A 24,291-nucleotide genomic window follows, 5' to 3' on the forward strand; every position below is an offset into this window, starting at 1 on the left:
AAACTAGGATCCGGCCTTTTGAATAGGATCAGTGGGTAACCCTCATTTCCGGCTGAGGCAGATTTGAGAGGCTGTCAGTGGGGGCAGCTGAATTTGAAAGAGCATATCTTAGATTGCAAAGGGATCCCATGGCCCAGTTGTGGGATAAGTTGTTGGTGGGAAGCAGGACAGGAGGGAGTATGAGACAGCAGTGACAGACTCACTGTAGCCAAGGCCACAGTCAGGAGAAATCTGGTACAGGGCTCCTGGGGCCTCAAAACCCAGTAGGATGGTGGCCTGGTTCTGCTGCCCAGCCAGGCCCACTAGTCTGACTCCTGAGAGTCTGGTTTCCACCCCCTCACTAAGGATTGTATCATTTCCTGGTCAGATGAAGGATGTGTATGTCACTGCAGCTCCTGGCCATTAGCAGGAGTGTGCATGCTCAGAGCCTGCGGAAAGTCACAGCTTTTTCAGGGTCAGCTGGAAGGAAACTCTTGGAGCCATGCCTCCTGATACTCTAGCACTCCAGCTTTGGAGAACTTGGGAACCGAGGCTCCAGGGCAGGGGAAGAAGGGCTCCCAGATGCTCTTGCTGCTGTATGGGGAAGAATAAGCCACTGTGACATAAACTTTTATAGAAGTGTGTTGGCCAAAGATGAGGCTTTAAAACACATTCTAACTGTGACCAAATCCCAGCTCCAAACTCCCAGACAGGGTGACTTGGACAAGTTCCTTAACTTCCCTGATCCCCAGTTCCTCATCCATAAAAGGGATTAGTACCTACCTCCTGGGAATGTTGAGAGGAGTAGTCAGTGAGAAGTGCTTTGCACAACGTCTGGCATTTAGCAAGGACACAGTGAATGGTGGCTGCTGTTACCACCCCACCGTGGTCACTCACCATCATTGTCATTATTCAGGAGCCCAGCCTAAGACTCCTGTCTTGCTCCTCCCGATGGTGTTGACCTTGTGCTGAACCTGCTCCTGTGCTTGCCTCATAGGAGCCGCAAAGACAGCCTGGAAAGTGACAGCTCCACAGCCATCATTCCCCACGAGCTGATCCGCACGCGACAACTGGAGAGTGTGCATCTGAAATTCAACCAGGAGTCAGGGGCTCTCATTCCCCTCTGCCTCAGGTGAGCCCTGCAGCACACAGCCTGTTCTCAGGGAGCCTTCTCCCCCACCCCTGGGTAGAGTCCAGGGATCCTGGGAGAGAGGAGAGGTGGTCAGGCAATTCCATCTTGGGCCTGCGGTGGGGGAGCTGTGGACTCTTGAGCCAGCCTGTCACCCCCACTGTGCTGAAGAACACTCCTTTGTCCAGAGAGGTGTCCCTCCACCATGGTCCCTTAGGGAGTTCAGCGGCCTAGCAAACCCAGATGCCCCTGCTGTTCCACAAGCCCAGGGTCAGTAGCACTGGGGATCAGGGCGGGGGCTCCAGTGGGTTGGACTCTATTTTCTTCCACTGGTTACTTTTCCCATGCAAAACACTCAGTTCCCCAAACCCAGTGGCCAGCACAACAGACTCCTTGAGGGACCGAGAAGCCCAGCTGTATCCTTTCTGCTGCTGTCTGCAGTGCCAGAAATCTAGCCCTGTGGCCAGAATTCAGCTCTCTGCTTGGGGATGTACTGGCCTAATCTGTTCAGCTGGCTTCTTGCATAGCCCTTGGGGTTTCCACCCTCACTTTTATAGCAGGGAGGTGACCAGAATAACTCTCAACTCAGACAACAGTGACAAGGAGGAAGGGGGTTGCCCTGGTTTGGTCCCTTCCCACTGTCCCCAGAGCCTGAGAAAGAAGTTTGGATGCTAACCAGCTTTGGCCACCCCGGGCAGCAGGGCAAAGATAGCAAGTGGTTTGAATGAACGGGGGCTGGCAAGGTCCCCCACCAGGACCCCAGCCATTTCCTCCCCAGCTCCCTCTCTGGCTCAAGCTCAGGACTTTTGAAGGGTTAATCTGAGGCAGCCTGAGAAAGCAAAGGGCAGGTGGTGCTTCCTCTGCCTCCCTGGTTGTCCCTGCCTGCCCTTCCCCCAGGTGTATTTCTAGACTGGGGATTAACAGTAACTTCTTTTGGCTCCCTCAGAGTGACCCCATTTGGCTTCAGCCATTGTTGTTGTTATTGTTATTGTTGTTGTTGTTATTATTGTTATTGGTTTGTTTTGAGGCGTGCTTGTGGCCTTGGGGCTAGCCATTTTAATCTTATGGGAGAGCCCAGGAGCTGGTGGACGACTCTGCCCTGGACACAGGGGTTGTGCTGTGAAGGTACTATGCCATCCTCCCAGGGGCTTGGGAAATATGTTTAGGAGATTTCACCCTCGCCCTCGAAAGGGTGGACATGATCCCACTCTTAGTTCTGGGCATGACCTTGGGCACATTGCTAACTGCCCTCTCTGGCCTCAATTTCCTCACCAGGACATGAAGGAGGTGTATTCCACTCCCTTGCAGACCCTTTGAATGCTGATCTAATGTTTCTGCTAGCTTTGAGCACTTTGGAGGAATGACAGTAGAGAGCTTGTGAGGGGCTTCCCTTGGAAGGTGCTGAAATGAACATGTTCAGTTACAGTCCCCTGTTGTTGGGCAGGCAGGAGGGCATTTGCTGGGCACCCTGTCCCTTGGCCGGGGCCTGCCACTCACTGTCTCCGTGTTCCCACCCCCAGGGGCAGACTCCTGCATGGACGGCACTTTACATATAAAAGTATCACAGGTGACATGGCCATCACATTCGTTTCCACGGGAGTGGAAGGCGCCTTTGCCACTGAGGAGCACCCTTACGCAGCCCATGGACCCTGGTTACAAGTGAGAAGGCTCATTTTCTTGTCCCTACCTTCTTTCTGTGGGCTCTTCCCACACCCGCCTTCTCCCTCCCCTCCTTCTCCTCCCTCAGCAGCTCTTGGTGACTCCCTTCCAGAGGGCCTAGCTATGGGAAGCCTTGTGGAGTGTGGATGCTGCTGCCTATCCCATCAGCTCTAGAGCACTTCCTGGCCTCTCCTCCCATCACTCAAGACACCAGGGATGACTCTCTAGGCCTTGGCCATTGGTTTGCCATGGAAATCCAGATTTGAGGGATGTGAGACTTCCTGCACCCTAGATAAACCAAAGTCCAGGAAACCAAGGGTGAACAGAATAGGAGGAAGTATGGAAGCCACTCTTAAGTGGCTCTGTGGAAATCTCACCAGAATTCCTAGAAAATGGGCATGTGGACCTGGACCAGGGCTGGGATGAGCAGGCCTCAGCAGACAGAGCCTCCCCATTCTCTTCATCTAATGGCTTTCCTTTTCCTCCTAGTGGAAACCTTTTCTACACAGAAACCTGCTGGCTTGTCCAGAACACTCTGTGCTTCCTTTGCTCTTCTGGCTGGAGCACAGCTTCAGAGACACTGCCAAGTGGGGTGCTGGGGCCTGAGAGCCACAGGCCTCCTTCCAGCCCCCACCCTGTCCCAGGTCTCTAATGGGTACTTTGCTGGTCCAGCACACTCCCAGATATATTAGGGAAACAACACCCTTTTATCTTTGTTGGCATTTGGGAGGAAGAACATCTACCTTACCTCTCTCAGGAGTATCCAGAAAGGGGATCTGCCCTAATGCACAACTTGACTATGCCTTGTTTGTGGTGTGTGGAGGGGTGGTTATAGTAGAGGGGAAGGGAATTATGCTGGTTTTGTGGGTTTAACCCAGTCTGGGGGGTCTGTGAAGCATACTTACTGGTAATGTGGGCGTGTGTGTGTGTGTGTGTGTGTGTGGGCATGTGTGTGTGTGTGAGAGAGAGAGAGAGAGAGAGAGAGAGCTTGCAGCTGAGTTTTTCCTCCTTCGGGCCTCTTCCCTCCTCCCCCCACCCAAATACTAACCCTTAATTAAAACAAACAGCAAACAAAGGACACCAACCACACTCCTCAGACAGAATGAGGTAGAAATGGAAGCTAGTGCTTTAGGAATATTGTGTTCCATAAATTATCTTGCCTTTTTCCACTGTTGTTATTACATTGTTTCATAACAAAATTACTTTGAACCATAAAGTTATAAATACATTTTAAAAGTCCCACTTGGTAACATTAGAGTTCTGTCCATGTAGTGTTGGTAGTTACTGTAGCAAAAGCTCTGAAGTGTAACATTTGAAACTAGGACTGCACAAGTGGAAAGGACCTCCCCATCACCCCCAGCTATGTCCTCCAAAGCCAGGCTGCCTCCATGGAGAGAAGGAGGGCTGCCTCCTACCTGGGCAGAACTGACAAGGAAGGGGGAGGTAGGGCCCCAGCAGGAGAACCCAGCATCCCCTGAGAGCCGAGTTCACAGGTCATCATTCCCAGTAGGTGACTGTGCTCACAGGTCTCAGAAGTGTCCTCAGGTAGCACTTATGTGTATTGAAGGTTCAAGAACATTTTCTTAGGAAAGTAGGGACCAGAGACTCTCCAAACTCAAGAAGAAATTCTCCCGTTACATCTTACATCTTCACCTCTGAACCTGTCCTTGGAGTCTTGCCATTCTTGGAATACCTTCCTACCCTGAGGAAGGGATGCTCACCATTTCCATTCTCAGCAGCCCAGGAGCCCTGGCCCCCAAAGGACTCAGCAGATGTGACATTGCCCCTCCGTGCCCCCAGAGTTCTGACCCCCAACCCCAGTCCCAGGGCCCCTTATCCCAGAGCTACTGGTGTTGTGCTCCCAGGTCCATTCCCCTCACCCTTGGGCAGCCCCTCAGGCAACTGAAGCACTGGGCATGGCCCCTCCCATGCACTGTTGCCCAGGGAACCAGAGCGGTGGGAACCAGCCGCTGCCTCGGCATGTTTCAATAAAGTTGCTGTGCTGGGAGCTGCTTAATCAAAGGCCTGTGTTATGGGCTCATTAGTGTGGTCCACCATGGGCCAGCTCACAGGGGAGCTCCCAGGAAGGCTGGCTGGGGCCCCACTCCCCAAGCATGCACCCTCAACTCACCGAGGGGTTTCTCAGGCCCTTTCCAGGGAGCTCTGGGAAACCCTCTGACTCTGCCCCCAGCCAGTCCTCAGCCATGGAGCCAACACCCACAGCAGCCCTCCTCCCCACCCCCAAAGCAGTCAGCACTTTCTGCTTCTGACTGCCAGCCTGCCTTCCCCTTTAGGGTCTTGCCATTGTGGTCACAGGCAGCTCCCTAGCTTGTGGGAATCCAGGCTTGTAATTACTTGGGGGCCTCTCAGGCTCCCTGTGGCGCTGCTGGTCTACCAGGAGTCTGCAGGACCTCATGGAGGCCTGGCGTCAGGCTCATCACCGAGGAAGGGCCACTCCACTGGATCAAGAATGGTGCCAGGCCCCTCTGGAGGGGGTTCCCCAACATGCAGGGGACTGACCCTTTCCCCCCACAGGAGTCTCTCACTCACTCTCCCAAGAGCAGGGGTGTCTCCTTGGCCCTTGTGTACCAGGCCTGTTGGGGACAGAAGGAGTAGGAAGGAGCTGAATACAGCAGGCCCACATACGTGAAGAGCTCCAGACTTCTGTTTTCTTGGCTGCTACTTGAACGCTCCCTGTTGATCCCAGCTGAATGAGGAGGGCCAGGATGACTTTCTTACATCAGCCTCAACAGCCTTGGAAGCCCTTGCGCCCAGCCCTGGCACTTTGTTCTGGCTACCAGCCCAGGACTGTTATCTCTTGGGGAAAAGGCATGGCAGAGACACCCTGCACGAGAGAAGAGCGACAGAGGAGAGGCTGAAAGAAAAAGGTAGAGGGAATCGGGGACCTCACTGGAGCATGTGGAGTGGCCCCAAACAGGCCTGCGCACCTGCCTTCTCCTGGTCCTGCACCTCTCCTCCCCCCATCTCTCCAGCCCCAAGGAAGCCCAGGTCCCAGCATATGGAAAGGCAGGGCTGTCTGCAACCCCAGGGTGAACTCAGTGGACACTCCCTGCTTCCTGGAGGAGCTGGAAAGGCAGGAATCCTCCAATTCTATAGGCTTCGCAGTTTCCGGAGGTCAACACCTTGACTCCATCTGCCCTACCATCTGCTGTTTTCATCCTTGTGGAGTTTGGAAAGCCTGTCAGCCAACTCCAAAGCTTTGCAGGAGGGTCTTCAGATCCTGGGGGAGGCCTGCCAACATCCTTTCTTGCACACCTTCCCCCAGCATTCCATAGCCTGGTAGCTTTAACAAGCCTCTCTCCCTTGAGTCTGTCAACACTGGGCTGTTAGTCTTCTGAGCAGGAGCCCGGCCCAGACTGAGTGGTTCATCAGTCCCCAGCTAGGGTTGATCTGAAGTGGGAGAAGTCTGCCCCAGAGGTCACAAGGTCACACCACCAAATATGAGAATATTTTTTTAAGCCCCGCAATGCTTTCTCAGCTGTGTGGTGTCTAACAATTCACCCAGGTGGCACCCCCATTCCCAGCCATTCCCTACCAGCCTTGATGGGAGGCTTTAGCTTGGGAGAAGATGCCCAGCTGCTGTCCTGAGTGGGCTCGCCACTCCAGGCCAAGTTTGGGAATCACTGCTGGGCTCTCATCCTAGCCTGGTGGCTGACTCACCACTGTCCTCTGGACAAGTCCCCACCTCCTCCTGTCCCCATCCACCCATTTGGACATTGTGTGGAAGACACTTGGCAGTCCCTAGCCCAGGCCCTGTGCAGTTCCTCTCCAGCATCTCTACTGATTCTCCTTCTATTGGTGAACCTGGCCACAACCTGTTCTCCCTGGAGACCCTTGCTTGGGCTGCCATGGGACCTCATTGTCCAGGGTTACACCCAGATATGATTAAATCCCACCACTGTGCCTGGGGAGAAGACTGTGATGGCCCGCTGTGCCCTCATCAGCCAGGCACCAGAGCAGGAGGAGTCTGAGCCTGCTCCTGGCCACCAGAGCCAACTTCTCACCACCCACTGAGAACAGGAAATTAATGTGTGCCACACACACCTCTGCTCCCAAGTCTGGGGGGTCTCCAAGCTGTTTTCTGGCTTTCGTCTGACCCATTGGAGTTGGGGGTACACAGACCGGACTGCATCCTCATCCTGCCGCCTCCTTGGCCATTGTGGGCGCCAGAGCAGTTCCTTGGCAGGCCCTGCCCTATAAACAACACATTTCCGCCTCTGAAAGAAGGAAAGAGAAGGAAAAAGAAAGCCAAACTTGTCGGGAAGCAAGAACAACGTGTCAACACGAAGAGCAAACAGGGCCCCGGACAAAGTGTGGATTGTCATATCGAGGGGAAGGAGTGGGCATTGTCAGCGCTGTTTGCAGACTCAGAAATAGCACCAACCACAGACATTTGAATCAGATCTGCAGCAGCTGGGCTTCTGCCTGCAGCACAGCAGAGCCTGCCCAGAGCAGGCACCACAAAAGATCACTTTTCGGGTTCCTTCTGGAACTTGCTGGGGCCTGGGGAATTGGGAGATTGTTGACAGCCCTCCCTCATCACTAACCAGCCTGGCTGTCCTAAGGTACCTGGTGTGAACACCTTGGAGAAGGCTGTTGGTCTGGATTCCAAGAGTGGAGGTTGAGGTGGGGAGCAGAGCCACTATTCCCCTCACAGCTTGGCCAATTAGATGATGGTAAAGCTGCAGCCACCAACTCACCTCTGTTGGTTAAACCTGTGCCCAAAACCCCTCCCCCTGTGTGTGTCTGAGTATTCTCCACTCCACGATTCCTGGGGTGCCTCAAAAATGCAGGTGCCTTGGCCTTGTCGGGGTATTCCGATTTAGAACGTCTGGATGACATCTCCATAGTTTCAGAAGATTCCCAGAGGAGTTAGCTGCTCTCTAGAGAGCCTCCTCCCTCTACAGGCTATTTGTGCACAAACATAAGCATTTTATGCCCAGCTCTTGGTGAGTGCAGACATTACTGAGTAGTATTGTCATTTTCCGTATTATTACTGTTATTTCTATTGCTGTTTTCTGGGCTAGAGTAACTGTTGCCTTATGTATGCATTTACTAAGCTGGCCTGTAAATGTGCCTTGCTGTTCCCACTTGGACATGATCTTTGGGTATGGTTTGCCTTCCTTTCCAAGTGGCCAACTTGGTTTTTGAGCAGCTGGGTGCCTTTGATGCTCAGGACTTCAGCCCTCTTGAGCTGAGCAGGGCTGTTCCTCTTGAGGAGGTGTGTGGCTGGTTGGGTTGGGATGACTGGTCTTCTCAGCCATTGGTAGAAGCCAAAGTCACCTTCACCTCCCCCATCAGAGGAAAGAGAAGAGTTAGTCCTGAGTATATAAGGCTTCTAGAATTGGGGTGTTTTCCCCAGGCCGGAAGAATGTATCTGGTACCACAATGGGGTCAGATCACTGTTCTAAAGTCCAGGAGCCTTATCTCCTCTCAACACCTGCTCATTTGCAAAATGGGGGTGACAGTTACCTCCTCTGCAAGACCGCCAGGAGGGCTCACTGAAATGATGCCAGTCAAGCCCTTAGCCCAGTGCCTGGCACATGGAAGAGGTAGTGCTTCTGCTGGTAGTGGTGTTATCATTACTACTGGCATTGTAACCATCCTGTTATTATTTGTGGCAGAGCCAGGCAGCCCCATGGGGACCCAGTGAGTTTCCAGCGCCTCAAGCCCCAGACTGCACAGGCTTTTCCCACAGTTGCATCACAACGGCGCGTCTGTTGCTCAGGAGAGCGCCCAGGAGCTGCTCCGTCACAGTTGTCTATCTCCAGTGTCCTGTTGATAAGATCTGTTAACATTCTCAGCTCCAGGTCTGAAATATACAAAGAACAGGGCCTGTTTGTTCAATCCAAGCTTCTAAGGTTTAACTCCCAAAGGAAATTAAATTAGATGCCTGGAGCTATGACAGTCTGTCGTGTTTCTTTGCAGGGAATGTCACCCTTAATATCATGCAGATCTTGTGTATAATTTTCTCTGTTCAATTCTCTTAAAATGATGTGAAGTTTCCAGCAGGAACCAGCAAGTCACCAAAAGTGAAAATTGAGGAGCAACCAGGGTTTATCCTCTTTTCTGGTCTTGCCATCCCCTCCCCCAGCTGAGTATAAAATGAGTCCACACACAGATGGTGTGCACTGGTGGTGGTTCTGCTAAAAGCCACCATAACGTACCCTCTCTCCACTACCTCTTCCAGACCTTTGTCAGAGGAACTGGCTTAGGACTGAGCTCAGCATTGGTGGGGTTGCCTTTCCCCTTGTTAAGTAACAGCTCTCTGGTGTCTCACTGGGTGGTCGCCGTCCCTGGGAACCCTCCTCTCTACCTCAGCCCCAGCACTACAGTCCCGGGCCTATTTACCTTTCTGGCAGAAAGTCCCTCCCTCTAAATTATTTGTGGGCTAGAAATCAGCCCAGCCTGGCCCGGACTGGAGCCATTGTAATATAATTGGGTTTTAGGTATGCTTGTGTTTGTGCTAGCATTTGCAGAGATGGCAACAAGCCCCGGAAATGCCAAAAATATGAATGTGACTTTTGTGCTACTCAAGCAGACTGGTGATAACTGGTAGGGAAACTCTGGACTTTGACGGGGGGGAGGGAGGGACAAAACCCTGGGGTAAGAGGAGTAGAGAGGGCTCTGGAAGTGGGACGACTGGGGTATGATTGGAAGGAGCCACCTGGAGCACTTGGAGGAAGAAGGGGGGCGGTAGGGGCCACCTCCGGTGGGCATCTCCCTGGACTGACTTTGCCCATCTAAATCTGGTTTCTGTCCTCACTTGAGGCTTGAGCTCCTCAAACAGAAAAACCTTTGGTGAGATGGGAGCCAGTGGTCAGAGCTATTTTGTTACTGACTATTGGCTTGTAGCCTGGGAAGGAGACATTCTTCGGCTCCCTGTCAACCAAGAAAGGGTGGATGTCCAGGTAGAGTATGGACTGCTCTCATGCCTGTGTCCCTGGGGCTCCATCCAGGGCCAGGCCTAGCAGAGGCACCTAGGGAGTGCTGTGGAATTGAATGGATCGGTGGGCAGATGAGTGGAAGAGCAAATAAATGCATAAATGCTGTGTGGGGAAGAGCCCCAGATGTGGACACTATACCTCAGGCACTACTTTAGAGTCCAGACATGACTGGGATATGGTCTTATCTTAGCCACTCACAAACCATGTGATACTGGGCACATTACATAACCTGCCTATGCCTCAGTTTCCTCATCTGGGAGGAGACTAGAGGAGATAAGCTACATGAGCTATCAGCACAATGCCTAGTACAGCGGCGGTTTCCTCACTCAGGCTTCTCATTCCTTGCTCGTACCTCCACCCCATCAGCTTCCTTCCCTTGGAGTCCTCCATCCTGTGGGGTCCCCAGAGACCCTGCTTGCTGCTCTTCTGCATCATTTCACTTAATCTCACAAGCTGACTGTATTTTAGATATATAGATATTCCACTTACCAGAGTGGACAACTCCCAGGAGAACCTGAGGGGTATTTTCTCAAGTTCTTGATCCCCATCCTTCTAGAGGGCTTTCCCTCACTGGAGTCCCTCACCTTGGTCTTCATTGTCCTTCCCCCTCTGTGCCTCACCCAGGGCCTTCAGAGTTTGCTGGAGGAGGCAAACCAGAAGTCGGTGGAGCCACAACCGGGAGAGGTGTAGAAGGATCTGGTGCCGAGGCCAGGAGGCCCCCTGGGCCAACACAGGGAGGAGAAAGTTGGAGGGAAGAGGAAAGACATCCTCAGCCTGGGCCTGGTGTGAGCTTGGCCTGGCTCTGCAGAGCCAGCCTGGGCAGAGGAGCCATTGGGAAAATGGCCCATTGGGTTGAGGAATGCCCAAAAGGGGAGGGGTGGTGCCCACTGAATAGTGGGGCCATGAGGTGATGAGGCATCAGACTAGAACAGCGAAGTGGGACAGCTGGGAGGTGACCTGCAGAAGAGGGTTCTTGAAGTTTTGAAGAACTCAGTGGCTGAATGAGGTCATCAGGGCAGGGGTTTGGGAGCTTCCGACCTGAGAAAGTGTGGATGCTACAGATGGAAAGAGGACTTGAGAGTCCCTTTCCTATCTGTAAAAGGGGAGAGGTTGGTGCATAATCTCCACAAATTCTCCAGCTCAGACATTCTTGGATGTACCTTCCGGGGCATTTCCAGATTCCAGACATGGCTTGTATTCCAAATCCAAACAGATTCCTTTTGTCCTACCAAGTTGGGAGTAAGGGGGAGCATGTGAGCCCCGCTGGGCATGGGGCTCTTGCCTAGTGCCTGCTTCTCCATTGCCCCCTGCTACTCCCTGCAGCGTGCAAGAGGCGCAGACTGCTGGAACAGGGACTCATATCCCTTCTGGGGCCCAGCGATGCTCTCTTCCCACATCCCCCACCTTGCTTCCCCATTGTCCTCTGACACCCTTCCTTCTCTGCCCCGGTCCTAGCCATATTGCAGGCAGGTGGAGGTGGGGGAGAACAATGACGGTCTGGGAGAGGCTTCGAGCACTTCTCTCTGTCCCTAAAACAGGCTCATATCTACTCCATGGCCAGAAGAAAGTTCTGTGGCTTGGCAGTTGACAAAAAGACCATATATTAAAAAATAATCATAAACGCTTGTCTTGTACCTTCTTCCCAGATTCTGTTGACTGAAGAGTTTGTAGAGAAAATGTTGGAGGACTTAGAAGATTTGACTTCTCCAGAGGAAGTAAGCCTGTTTCATTCTAACAGCGGCTTCCAATCCCCAGGAGCCCATGGGTGTCTTTCAGTCTGTCTGTCCCGGAGGTGTGGGGATGGGCCAGAAAGGAGACCCTGGGGATGTTAAACAGCTTTATTTCTGGCTTCCCACCACCCCCTGCCCCACCCTGTTATAAGGACACTCAGCAAATTGTCTGAATTGGCGGCTCCTGAGAACCTCACTGAGGAGGCAGCCAGGGCCCTCAGGCTGGTAGTTCTTCCCCAGCCCCTGCTGTTCCCTGGCAGGTTCTGAACAGAAAGCCTACGCCTGCTGCCAGAGAACATTCCACTGGGGAGTTCTGGTGGGCAGTAAGGGACTCCTGCTCTTGCCTCAGGCCACCCAGGAGTCAGTCTCCTTCCTCCCTTCTCCAGCCATGAGCTCTCCCCTCTGGGTCTGCCTCTTCCAGGCGGAGGAGCTGGCAGGCCAGGTGGGGGCTCGTGCCTTCCTTGTCTACTCATCTGGGGTGCAGGAATGGAGCCCATAATCCCCTTTGTTTTTCTTCCTTGTTCCTGGCATCCTCATTTGCAGGGACTTACCTCATTCTGGAAAGTCCCTTCCCCTCCCCCAGCCTCCTACAGCACCCCAGTGGGATCTGAGCCTTCCTGGCCTCAATGCCCCATAGGTTAGTGGAACATTAGCAACCTAGCCAGGCCTCTGGAGAGCTCTTCTGGGCCCTCCCCTGCCTGTTGTGGCAGAGACAGACAGACCCTTCCATTGCCCTTTCTGCCGGGAAGTGTGTCTGGGGGAGTCCACATAGGGGCCAGCCTTTTAAGCCAGAAGGAGGCCATGTAGGAGCTAGCTTTCATCCAGGGCTGGAGCTTATAGCTGCCAGTGCTCCCAGGGCCACATGGGCCAGCACATGGTGGCCTCTGACATCAACCAGGTGGAGGAGAGCACACAGGGTGAGACTACCCTATCCAGGTCTCCAGGTGGACAGCAACTCCTCAGAGCCTGAGGTCACCTCAATCCTCTGGGATGTGGCTTCAGAAGTTCACTCAAATTTATACATTCCAAAGTCACCAAGTACCCGATCCATGCCAGCCAATCAACCCCCTCGAGTCACTGATCCCTGAGGCCTGGCTTCTATTCAGTCAGACCAGAGCCAGCTGCCCAGGAGTGCTTCCGGAGAGGCCGTGTCTCACTGGGATGGTGCTGCGCCAGACCGCTGCTTTGAGCTTGGGTGTTGAGGTAGGAGGGGGACAGTCCAGGCAGGAGGGACAGGAGCCAGGGGGAGCTTAGGAAAGTAGGTCACTAAAAATGACTTTTTTTTTTTTTTTTTTGCTTCTCAGTCCAGAGGCTGTCCCCACACCCTGCCTCACTCTCTACTTTGGTCCTGGCTTGGAGAAGTTCCCCATCAGAGGGAGGGAGAGGGAGCCAACCAGGAAGCATCAGGCCTGTCCACTTCCAGCTCCAGCTCTAGGCAGGCTGAGGGCCCTGTTCTTCCCTCCTTTCCAGCCTGGCCTGACTTCTCACCTCGCCCTGAGGCAGTAGGGGTCATGAGAGGCAGACCCTGTTTTCAAGTCAGTGAGCATCTCGTGAGCGTGAGCGCACCAGCTGTGTGCCAGACCACATGCAAGGTCCCTGAATACAGAGGAAATAAGATCTAGCAGCCTCTTTCCCCCACCCCACACCAAAGGCTGAGACACAGAACTGTAAGCAAATCAGTGATCCCTGGACTGGAGTAGGAAAAATGTGGGCTCTCCCCGGCCCCCACTGGCACCATGCTCAGGCTGGGGACCCTGGGGAACAGATGAACTTGAACAAAGGGGAGCAGGATGGGGGCACACCAGGCCCAAGAAATCACTTTCAGCCACCCTTGTCTGGCCCCTCTTCCCCAATTGAGGCCGAGCCAGGGCCTCCTTCCCTTTGGACCCTTTGGCAAAGGCCACAGAGGGCGGGTTCCGGGGTCCTTCGGCACCAGCCTCTGCAAGAAAAGCCATGGCAGAGCCTGGACCACAGAATTCCAGACCTCAAGCCGCTTCCCTCTAGCATCTGCACCCTCCTCCCTGCCCCCCAGCCCCCAGCCCCAGGGCCTCAGGGAGCAGATTCCTTACATGCTTGTGGCCGGAGGCAGAACCAAGGAAGTGAGTTGGAGGGAGGTCAGCACAGTCAAGAAAGAGTTAGAAAACAGGCCTCCTCCAACCCCAGTTAATTATTGGCAGGGCCAGGAGAAAGAAGGGGTCACGGAACTCTAGCAGCTTAACCCCAGCCACCCACCTGGGAATAGCATTTGCAATCGAAGCCAGGCACCGTTGGCCTCCCTTGCCCCTAGCACCTGGGGGACAGCACATGGGCGAGGGCTCTGGGATCTCTTTAGGCAACTTGGAAAGAAGGCAGTGAGTTCTGCTAACTGTGTACACTCTGGCTCTGTGCTTGCTTCCTCCACAGTTCAAACTTCCCAAAGAGTACAGCTGGCCTGAAAAGAAGCTGAAAGTCTCCATTCTGCCCGACGTGGTGTTCGACAGTCCACTGCACTAGCCTGAGTTGGGCCCTGCAGGGGCCAAGGGAGAGCCCAGCTGCTCCCCGGTGACTTCCAGTGTAACAACTGCGTAAAAGAGATTCCCACAAATAAAAGGACATGTATGAGGAAGATTGCGCAGCCACCGCACCTGCCTCACCTGCAGCTCAGGGGCTTCACCCCCCCAGCCGGCCAAGCCCTCTGGGCTGGGAGTGGGCAAACGCAAACCTTCCCCTCCTGCCACTGCCATAGGTTGTGGTTTGAGATTTGACTCTGGACCTTTGATGTGACCGTAGGTGGAGACAGGCCTCATTCTCACCTATCCCCTGCCACGCAGTCCGGCAGGAGGGAGTGGAACGGCCGGTGCACACACTGCCCAGCTCTCTTCTGGGAAGCCTTTGCTAGGCCAGCTCCTCTGGCCACGGAACAATCCCTCCGATCCTGTTTGGTTTTCTTCCTCCTTATTTTATTTTGTAGAAACCGGATGGTATTTTATTGGTCTTCAAAGATGTCCAGAAGCCGTGTATATAATGTTTTTTAAACAGAACTTTATTCCCAGATGAACTTTCTCATTCTCTCAGACAAGGGCCTGGGGCTGTCTCCCCATGAGCCACCACCAGAGATGGTGCCAGTGTTTGCCTGCCAGCCCAGGGCCCAGAGGAGCCAGCTTCACAGGCTTTTCTTCCCAGCTGGGCCTGGTGGAGTCTGGGGTAGGGGGGAGAGCTGAGATGCGCCCCGGTGCAGTCTTCAGCTCAGTTTAGCTGGGGCTAAGAGGAGGTGCTGCTGGTTCTCAAGTGGACTAGGCCCCCTGGCAAAGTTCAAGGACCACCATGGTCTCAGAGACTTGGTAACCCCAGCCTCCTCTTCCAGGCCTTGTCCACCCATCGACATCTACCTGAGAGAGGGTGAGGCCCAGCACCATGTAGACCATCCTCACCTGCCATTCAGGGACTAGGTCTCCAGCTCCTGTCCTGTTCCCTCCTATCCTAGGCCTCCCAGCCTCCAGGCTGCAAGACTCTGGCATATTAAAAATGGAAAAAACCAACCTCTCACCATGTCCTTCACTTTGATTTTGCAAACACTGCACTGTGTGGCCCTCATCCTCCCTGCGTCCATTCGTTTCTTGTCTTTCATGCCCCATTTCATTCCCTGGGCCTCTTTTCCTGCATCCTGGTCTCATAGTCCCATGCCCCACTATTGCAGATCTCATGGTCTTCCTCCCAGAAATAGACCTATCTCTGGCCTGTGGGTTTGGGGCTCCTCTTGGGTTGTCTCCCACCGCTGTCTGACCTGGAATCAACAATTCCCTTTTGGGCCCTCTCACCCCTGACTCTAGGGACTGCTATTTCAAGATCTCCCTTCAGGCCTTTCCAAAACAAAGTCCTTTGGTCTGTCAGGGGGCTCAGAGGACCAGACACTGCCCTGTCTGCACCTGCCACCCACATGGGCACCACAACAGTGCCATAGGTGGCCCCTGGGGTACAAGACCCCTCTGATGAGAGACTCAGCCAAAGAGCTGCCTCCAGTGGTCATGAGGGCAGTGGCCAGGCTCTCCAGGGAGCAAGATTTGGACTTCCAAAGGGCTACAAGGCCCTGGCTGCTTCTCTGCACACACCCTCAGGGCGACCCAGTTAACTCCATCAAACTCAGAGCTTCAAGGTGGATCATCCTGGAATACTGGGAGAGATAGGCTCTAGGCCTCCACCAATGAAGATGGAAGCTCCTCTGGACCTGATGTTGGCAGTAGCCTTCTGCTCCAAGGACTTTTCCAAAAGGACATTTTCTGGCCTTTGCCCATCACAACATCCCTGCCTTTGAAGCTCTTATCATTTAATGTTTCATGGCCAGAGAGGTGCCATTAGCTTGTGTCCTTTCCATGCCACCCTGATTTGCCTCTCCGCAAATTCTTTCTGGGGACCTGCCTCTGCCTGCCTGCTTTGGCTGGTGGGGAGGAGGTATTTTCTGAGCTAAGTGTTGTCATCAGTATGGGAGGCAGGCAGGAAGCAGGTGAGCTCTGAGACCGTGAGCCCATGAAACCTGTGGCCCCTTCCTGTCCTATGACGTCAGGAACCTCCAAGGTCCAGCTGGGGCCAGGCCTCTGTCTCATTTCCCTATGGTGCATTGACTCTGCAGGAGTAGCAGAGCATCCACCATCTCTGACCAGGCCTTCTAGAGGTTCCTCTGGGAGGGGGTTCTGCTGGCTGGTGAGAGGGGACCCTCACTGAGGACCAAGTGAGGCTGACCGTGTAGCATGCCCAGCATGGCGTTTGGCATAGAGTGAGTACTCACTAAATGTACCACTTCTCTCCCTCCCTGAAGCTCTTCAGGAGCCCTGACATACTGACCTGGGGAGGTGAGAAGTCTCCTTCTCTAAATCTGCCTCTCTCCCTTGTGGCTTGCCCGGTCCTACCCCCCTCCTTCTGAGTCCCTCTGGCTAAAACTTCTGAGAGGAAGGGGCTCCCCCATGCAGTTGGCCTGCCACCTACATATGGCAGACTCTTGGACTCCTCAGGTCCAGGGTGGACTGCAAGAGGGCTGCAGACCCAGCTGTCATTCTGAGGGGTAGAGTGTCTCATGCAAGGTCTCAGGTCTGGCCAGGGAGCAGGTGCCTCCTCCTGCCCTTCTCTTCCTCTTCCAAAGGCCAGGCTTCAGGGAAGGGACTATGAAGCCTCAGAAGAGTCTAAAGGGCTAGAGCATTTTAAAAAATGCACAGAGGATCTTGGGACTGAGTTTTGAGATTGAGTTGAGAGCAGGGGAAAAAATTACGAAGGTTGATGCCCCTATGGGGCAAACCAGCAGAGAACTCCCTTGACTGTATTTTTTTATCCAGTTGTTTTCCTCTCTGGCTTCCAGGTCCTCCATGCCAGGTGAGGTACCTGGGTCCCTGTTACAAGTCAGGAACCCTATAGAGAGAGCCTTCCTTTTGTACAAGTACCTGAATGCTGCAATGAGCAGACTTTTATAAAATTTTATATTAGTTTCTAATGTCAACAGTGACTCGGTTCCTGGGGGCTGCACCCAGCCTGGGACTTTTGTAAGAATTTTTGGGTGACTCACTTAGATGTCGTTTCTTTCTTGCTCCCTCTTCCTCTGTGTAATCTAAGTGCATTAAACATATTTGCAGAAGTTTGGATCTTGTGCTCCTTTTTGGATGCCTGGAGTAGGGGAGTGGCAAGCCTGAGGCCCTGGCTGAGGGGGTGGGTTTGGATTCAGCCACTTAGAAAGAAGCCAGGGTGGGGAAAGGTCCCCAAAGACTCTTGTTGGGAGTGGAGGGGGTGCCAAGGAGCAGGATCACACAGCTGGTGACTCTAGAGTCATGCAGAAATGACTTTGCAGAGACAGGCTCCCTTTCACTGGTCTTAAATTCCTCTAAGGTTATGGGGTGTGGGAGCAAGGAACAGGTCTGGGGAGAGGAGTGGGTGGGTGGGTCAAGACCCTCTTTATTCCTCTTCTCTCCTCTCAAAAAGCCCTTTTCCCTTGAGAAGGTGGGCCTTCCTTCCCTCTAGTTTTAGGGTTCTTATGTCCCTTCCAGCTCAGGTCAGGAGATGGCCACTCCTCTCAACATAGAAATTCAACCGCCTAACCCATGACCTGGTAGTGGTGGGATGGACAGGCAGCTTCAGAACTGTCACACCCACTGGGTGACACACAAGCCAGCCTTCCCTTCCTGTGAGCCCCTCTGGGCCAAGGCCTTGGTGAGGAGGTGGTAGATCGCCCAGCTCCTGTCTCTCTAGGGCCTGACATGGCACAACAGAGCCCAGTCCCCATGAGGAGAAGGCAACAGCCTGGGATCTTAGAGGCAGGCAAGAGGATGTCCTCACCCAGAAAGGGTTCCCAGAACCCACAGACCTCTAGACCTCCCCCAAGTTCTTACCCTCCGTGCTAGGCCTGGTTGTCTGTCTTGGAGAACAGCAGGGCCTTTTCTCCTAGTCCTCAGGATGGACTGTAGCACCCAGGGTGTTCTGCTGGGGCTAGTGGCAGAAGTCCTGGGGGTATCATGAGAAGGGAGGGGGAGGGGGGTGTCAGTTCTTATGAAGGCACTCTGTCCTCTTTGAGAACCAGCTGTAGCTGGGGGGATTTTCCCCAGGCAGAGGTCAGTACTCCTTCCCCTGTGACCTCCTACTGAACTGTGGCTGGCCCCTGGAGCAGTGGGGCAGGTCCTGGGGGGTGGGGGGGGGGGCAGTCACTCTGGCAGGCAAAGCAAGGGAACTAGGAGGATTTGGAGCCAGACTGACAATCAGAATGGCCTGGGCCACACCCCTTCCTCTTTTCTTTTCCCCTTGGAGATTGGGGGGCAGGGTGGAGGGAAGGGCTTATTATCTAATCCTCCTCATCTGACCAGCCTAGAAAGACCCAGGGGCAGAGTGAAGCTCCTGCCCCAGAGAGTACAGAATAGCAAGATCCTGTGTTTAGGTGGCTCCAAGAGACAGGAGTAGGCTGAGGTTATTTCTGGAAAAAGGCTCCTGGGCCTATAGCAGAGACCCCACCCTAGGTTTAGGGAGGGAAGAAATCTGCCATGTGATACGTCATGTTGCCTCCAAAAGCCCTGTACATTCCTCCAGGCATCTGCTCTGCCCCATGTGGGGTGGGAGAGTGTCAGGGCCCTGGGTGAGGAGAACCCACAGGCTCCAGAGCCATGGGGCTAGGGAGCCTAAGAGATTTGCCAAACTGGCCTAACCAGAAGGAGAATGCAGCTGGAAGTGAGTCAACCCAGCCTGCCAGGCACTGAGGCAGCTGCAGGCTGCATCGAAGAGGTGGGGAGGCCAGGGTGGGGGTGAGGAAGTGCTGTGCTAGGCCAGGGAAGGGAGAGATTTGTCACAAAAGGCATGGGGGAGGCAGGTCAGGATGTGGTCTGGGAGGAGCAACCATCTCCTGGCCCCTTCTGTGGGAGCACCATGGGACTGACCCAGTCCCCTCCTCTCCTCCTTGCAGCCAGGAAGTCTTGGGGAGGGAGCTAAGGACAGGATGGGGGAAGGGGCAAGATGCCTGCTGGTGGGTATCCACAGTCTGCATTCATTCACTCCTTCTTTCAACAAGTGCATGCCAGGCCCTCTGCTATATGCTGGGAGACTTAAGGAGTGTGTAGTGCAGTGGGGAAAAGAGACAACGAAACAATTGTAAGGAAAAGCCACAGAAGAGAAAGGCAGTCAGCTGCCTTCTATCCTACCCTAACCCCACCACTTGTCAGTGTGACTTAGGCAGGTTTTTTCATCTGCAAACAGATACTCACTTCACAGAGTTTTGGGGAGGATTATATGAGATAATATGCCTGAGATGCCCGGCACATGGTAATTGCTCAGTTAGTGGTAACCCCTATTAAAGGGCAATGCTATGGACATAGAAAAAGTACCCAACCCAGTCTGGGGAGGTTAAAACCAGCTTCCTGAAAGAAGCGACATCTAAGTCAAAACGGAAGGATACTAGAAGGGTAAAAGAAGAAAGGCTTTATTATCAAAAGCCCTCCAGGCAGACAGAACAACAAGGGCAAAAGCCCCCAAACTCTTGGGATTTGTAGAGCTCAACTTGCTTAAGGTTTAAGGCATGAAGCTTTCATTTGAGGACCATTCCCCTGCCTGTTGGATGGAAAATATTCTGAAAGAGAGCAAGATTAGAGGCAAGGACCTGGCAGGCCTAGGTTAAGGTGGAAGCAGTAGGGACAGAGAATGACACTCATTCATTGATTCAACAAATATTTATTGAGCACCTACTATGTGATAGGTCCCATTCTAGGCACCAGAGATAACATTATTAAAGAAAATTCCTCCTTTCACAGATCTTATATTTTCGTGATGGGAGATAGATAATATTTGTTTAAAATAGAATACATAGTACATAGATATATGTACTATGGAGAAAAAATAAAGCAGAGGAGGAGAGAGAGGGATAGGGTGGGGTGTGTTTTTAAATACAGAAGTCAGGGAAGGCCTTGCTGCATAGGTGACATTTGAGCAAAGGATCTCAATGACAAGACGAAGTGTGCAATAGGGACATCTGGAGGAAGAATGATCCAGGCAAAGTGAAGAGCAACTGCAAAGACCCTGGGGGTAGGAGAGACACACCAGGTGTATTTGAACAAAAGCGGAAGCCAGTGTGGCTGGAGCAGAATAAAAGAAGGGGAATAACAGGAGATCATTTGTACAGAGGGCAGCTTTCTATTGCCTTGCAGGCAATTAGAAAACTTTGACTTTAATTCTGGTTGAAGTTGGGAAGCCATTGGGAGATTCTGAACAGAAGAGTGACACAATTTGACATTTTTAAAAAAGATTTTAAAATTTATTTTAGAGAGAAAGTGAGCAGGGGGAGGGGCCGAGGGAGAGAATTTCAGGCAGATTCCTGGCTGAGCGGAAGCCCTAGGCGCCACTTGATCCCATGACCCTGACATCATGACCTGAGCCCAAATCAAGAGTCAGACACTTAACCAACTGAGCCACGTCAGTGCCCCACATTCTGGCATATTTTTAAAAGATTTCTCTGACTACTATATTGAGAAATGACTTGGGGAGGTAAGGGTAGATGCAGAGAAACTGGTTAAGATCTACTGAAATAATCCAGGCTAGAGATACAATGAGGTAATGGGAATATTAAGAAGTAGTTAAGATTTGGGGCACCTGGGTGGCTCAGTCGGTTAAGTGTCTGCCTACAGTTCCCAAGAGTCCTGGGATTGAGTCCACATCCGGCTCCCTGCTCCTTGGGGAGTCTGCTTCTCCCTCTCCTTCTGCCTGCAGCTCCCCTGCTTGTGGTCTCTTTTTCTGTCAAATAAATAAATAAAATCTTAAAAAAAAAAAAAAAGTAGGTTTCAATACATTGAAATCAAGGTGCCTGTAAGACATCTGGGTGGATGGCATGGTTGACTACACTGATCTGCCACCAGGAGGGTGAACTTCTGGACTAGAGATACTGAGTGGGGAGCCATCAGTATAAGGACAGTAATAAAGCTTTAGGAGAGGCTCTAGGTAGATTAGTAAGAGAATAGGATGGAGGGCAGGGCTCTGAGGACTGTCAACATTTATGAGATGGAAAATGGAGAAGTTGGGATGCCTGGGTGGCTCAGAGGTTGAGTGCCTGCCTTCGGCCCAGGGCGTGATCCTGGGGTCCCGGGATTGAGTCCCATATCAGGCTCCTTGCATGGAGCCTGCTTCTTCCTCTGCCTATCTCTCTGCCTCTCTCTCTCTGTCTCTCTCTCTCTCATGAATAAATAAATAATCTTTGAAAAAAAAAAGGAAATTGGAGAAGTCTGTGGTTAGAAAGACAAGAAAAAAAAGAAAAAAACAGAGGAGTATGATATCTTACAAGTTAAGGGGAGTGGTCTAGAAAGGTGAGGAATGTAAAGAATCCTTTAGATTATCCTGGAGGGTATTGGTGAGAAAGCCAGAGAAGGACCCTCCAACAGCTGCCAGCTAGATTCTATTGTTTCTCTATACCATCTTTAAGCATAGAATTTAGGATTAGGGCTTGAAAATCATTTTCGCCTTGGTTTGTTCAGTCAGACAGACAGCATTCATTCATTCATTCATTCATTCAACATATCTCCCATGTGAGGGAATGCAAAGTACTTAAGACATGGGCTCTGTCCTTGAAGGGCCCACATTAGCCCCCCAATTAGGAATAAGGAGATGGAAGTCCTAGATCAGAGAGGCCCTCTGGTTTTATGGAAGGATCAGGGACTCATTGGTTACTCTGAATTGGATTTGAATCTCAGTTCTACCATTTGGAATGTAATTGCTGATGACTCCAAAATCTATAATCTCAGTACAAACCTCCTCCAAATCTGTATATATATGATTGTCTTCACAACATTTCCATTGGGATATCTGAGCCAGGTCAGATTTAACTTAGAACTACTGAAAAATCTCCCTACCCAATCTAATTCTCTCCAATTCTCTCCTTCTCGGTAAATGGTTATCACCATGCAGACTCAAATGAGGCCACCGCTATGAGGCCCAAATCCTCAGAGTCATTTAAAAACTTCTTGGAGGGGGATCCCTGGGTGACTCAGCAGTTTAGTGCCTGACATTGGCTCGGGGCATGATCCTGGAGTCCCCGGATCGAGTCCCACATCAACTGCCTGTGTCTCTGCCTCTCTCTCTCTCTCTCTCTCTCTGTCTCTCATGAATAAATAAATAAATACAATCTTAAAAAAAAAAACAAAAACTTCTTGGAGGGATTAAAAAATTGTACATACCTGGAAACATTTCAAAAGTTCAAGAGGAAAAAAAAAGTTCAAGAGGATATTCTATATACAGCGATAAGCATATCTTGATCCCATTCCTATTAACATGTTGATTCCCCTCCACCCCATATCTAACCCATATCTATTCCTGCTGGCACTATTTCCAAAATATATCCCACATCTGAGGGCTTCTCATAATCAGCTTCAAGTCTAAATTCCTTACCATGACCTAAAAAACCCTGTATGTTCTTGTCTTTCACATGGCCTCCTTTCTGTCCTGGAGCATGCCTACTAATCTATGGCTTTCCCATTTGTTTCTCCTGACTGAAGCCCTCTTTCCCAGGGTTGTTAATGGCCTGACTCCTGAATATTCAGGTCTTGACTCAGATGTCACTTTTCTGGAGCCCCTTACTCTCAATCACAGGAATTATCCTGTATATTTAATTATATTATTATTATTAGGTATATGTTCTCCAGGGAATCCCCAGGGCCTAGAAAAATGCCTGGCACTTGCAGGCTTTTGTTAAGTATTTGTTAACTGACCCTTCGACCTCCAGCAGACTACTTCACTTCTTTAAGCCTCCGTTCCCTTATTCATAGAAGAGGGATTATAATGCCTATCTTGCTTGGTAGTTTGAAGCGTCAGAAATGTGGGGGAAAGTGTTAAGGACATCGGGGAAATTGCCCCACAGCGTACCTTTGCAGTTCCCCGCTCTCTTCCATCAGACCGAAGGAGCGGATCGACTAACCCTCCTCTTCCTCCCAGGTAAAAAGAGCTATGGGTGAAAAGGCCCAGGAAGAGGTGGTCCCACTACGCAGCGGCATCATCGCCCTTTTAAGAAACACGGCACTCTCCTCCCACCCTAGTGTTTAATGTACCGAAGTAAGTGCGAGTCACGTGAGGCTCTCGGGTCTGCCCCGCCTTGAAGAGGCGGAGCCCCAGCTTGGGGACCAATAAGAGGCGCAGCCTCCGGAACAGCCCCAACTCCAGACAGGGAAAAGGGGAGGAGCCGGGAGCCCGAGCCGCTGTAACAGCACTTCCGGACAACTCGCCCCGCCCTATGCCCCCCTCCCCTCCGGGTCCGCTCGGTCTCCAGTGCCGGGTGGGCCGAGCCAGCGGGTGCTGATTAAAGGCGCCGCAGTTGCTCTGCCGCTTTCTCTCCCACTCCCCCTCCCGGCCTCCCCGCCCCCTTCCCGTGTAGCGGGACCGGCCTTGATGTAGGGACACCACCCTCCGCCTGTCTCCGCTCCAGCTCGAGAGTCCGGCTCACCGCAACCCCCTGCCCGCCCGCATCCCCGCCCTGCCGGCCGCACTCTGCCCAGCGCCCATTGTATCCCCTCGCCCCCAGCTGCAGACTCCGAGGCCAGGCCGTGGCGGGAAGATCGGGGACCCCTGTGCGCCCCTCCGGCGGGTCTCCGGAGCCGGGCCCCTCCCCCGCCCGCCCTCCTTGCTTCGGCTAGGTGGCGGCGCGGGCGCCCTTCCCTCGCTGCGGAGGCGGAGGCGGAGGGGCCGACCGACCGGCCGCAGGGACTCACCCCCGCCCCGGCGGCGCCCCCCTCCCCGCCCGCTTCCCGGGGGCAGCGCCAGAGCCCCAGCGAGCAGAGGCAGGGAAAGAACTGCCCGGCGCGCAGATCATTTTTATTATCGAGATTATTATTAAAAGGGGGCGGGGGCCTAGGATGGGGGGGAGGGGGCTAGAGACGCAGCTATTTTTATTAAACAGATTATTCCTGAAATAATAATAATAAGCGCAAGATGGCTGAAGGTGGCCCTGATGAGAGTGTTGGGTTTTTTTTTTTTTCTTTTTTTCTTTTTTTTTTTTTTTTGATCTGAGGATAAAGCTCTGAGGCGACTGCCGCTGCGGAGACCCTGCCCGAAGTGCCCTCCCCTCAGTTGTGAAGCTTCGGGCGGACAAACCGACCCACAGACAGAGCGACCGGCTGGGCCCGCCCCGGACGCGTCGCCTGGGCAGCAGCCGGGGGCCGCCGGTGCTCGCCTTTCTGCCGACTTCTTCCAATTCTAATCTTTTTTTATTTTTTGGAAAGGACCGGGGTGGGTGGAGCAGAGGTGGAGAGAAATCGGGACTTGGCATTTTCTCCTCTCTCTCTCTCCTAATTTGAGGGAGGCCGCCAGCCCTCCCCTTAAAAAAAAAGGGAAAAAAATCCCCCCGAGAGAGCGGGCG

General features: G+C 52.7%; 1 protein-coding gene and 1 long non-coding RNA gene across 7 annotated transcripts in view; one reads left to right on the top strand and one right to left on the bottom strand.

Moving 5' to 3' along the window:
* The window catches only part of SUFU (SUFU negative regulator of hedgehog signaling), a 122,626-nt gene extending 105,562 nt beyond the window's left edge, over window positions 1-17,064 (top strand). For 2 of the 5 annotated variants that reach the window (XM_049103010.1, XM_049103012.1), the window contains exons 9-13: window positions 977-1,111; window positions 2,629-2,767; window positions 11,382-11,450; window positions 12,572-12,668; window positions 13,869-17,064. In XM_049103010.1, the coding sequence (XP_048958967.1) occupies window positions 977-1,111; window positions 2,629-2,767; window positions 11,382-11,450; window positions 12,572-12,667 (439 nt within the window). In that variant the 3' untranslated portion in view covers window position 12,668; window positions 13,869-17,064. Of the gene's footprint in view, window positions 1-976; window positions 1,112-2,628; window positions 2,768-11,381; window positions 11,451-12,571; window positions 12,669-12,769; window positions 13,844-13,868 lie in introns of those variants that run through there. The other 3 variants (XM_025467050.3, XM_025467051.3, XM_049103011.1) reach the window with 2 other exon arrangements.
* LOC112672254 (uncharacterized) lies at window positions 3,901-23,148 on the bottom strand. Of its 2 annotated transcripts, XR_007406675.1 has the most exons (4): window positions 22,806-23,148; window positions 17,813-17,924; window positions 6,833-7,005; window positions 3,901-5,612 (listed from the first exon to the last, which is right to left on the bottom strand). It is a non-coding gene; the product is annotated as an uncharacterized LOC112672254 (long non-coding RNA). The 2 variants fall into 2 exon arrangements; XR_007406674.1 differs by lacking the exons at window positions 17,813-17,924; window positions 22,806-23,148 and adding an exon at window positions 7,358-9,012.
* Between the last annotated feature and the right edge of the window lie 1,143 nt (window positions 23,149-24,291).

This window comes from Canis lupus, chromosome 28 (genome assembly GCF_003254725.2).
Source record: "Canis lupus dingo isolate Sandy chromosome 28, ASM325472v2, whole genome shotgun sequence".
NCBI lineage: Eukaryota > Metazoa > Chordata > Mammalia > Carnivora > Canidae > Canis > Canis lupus.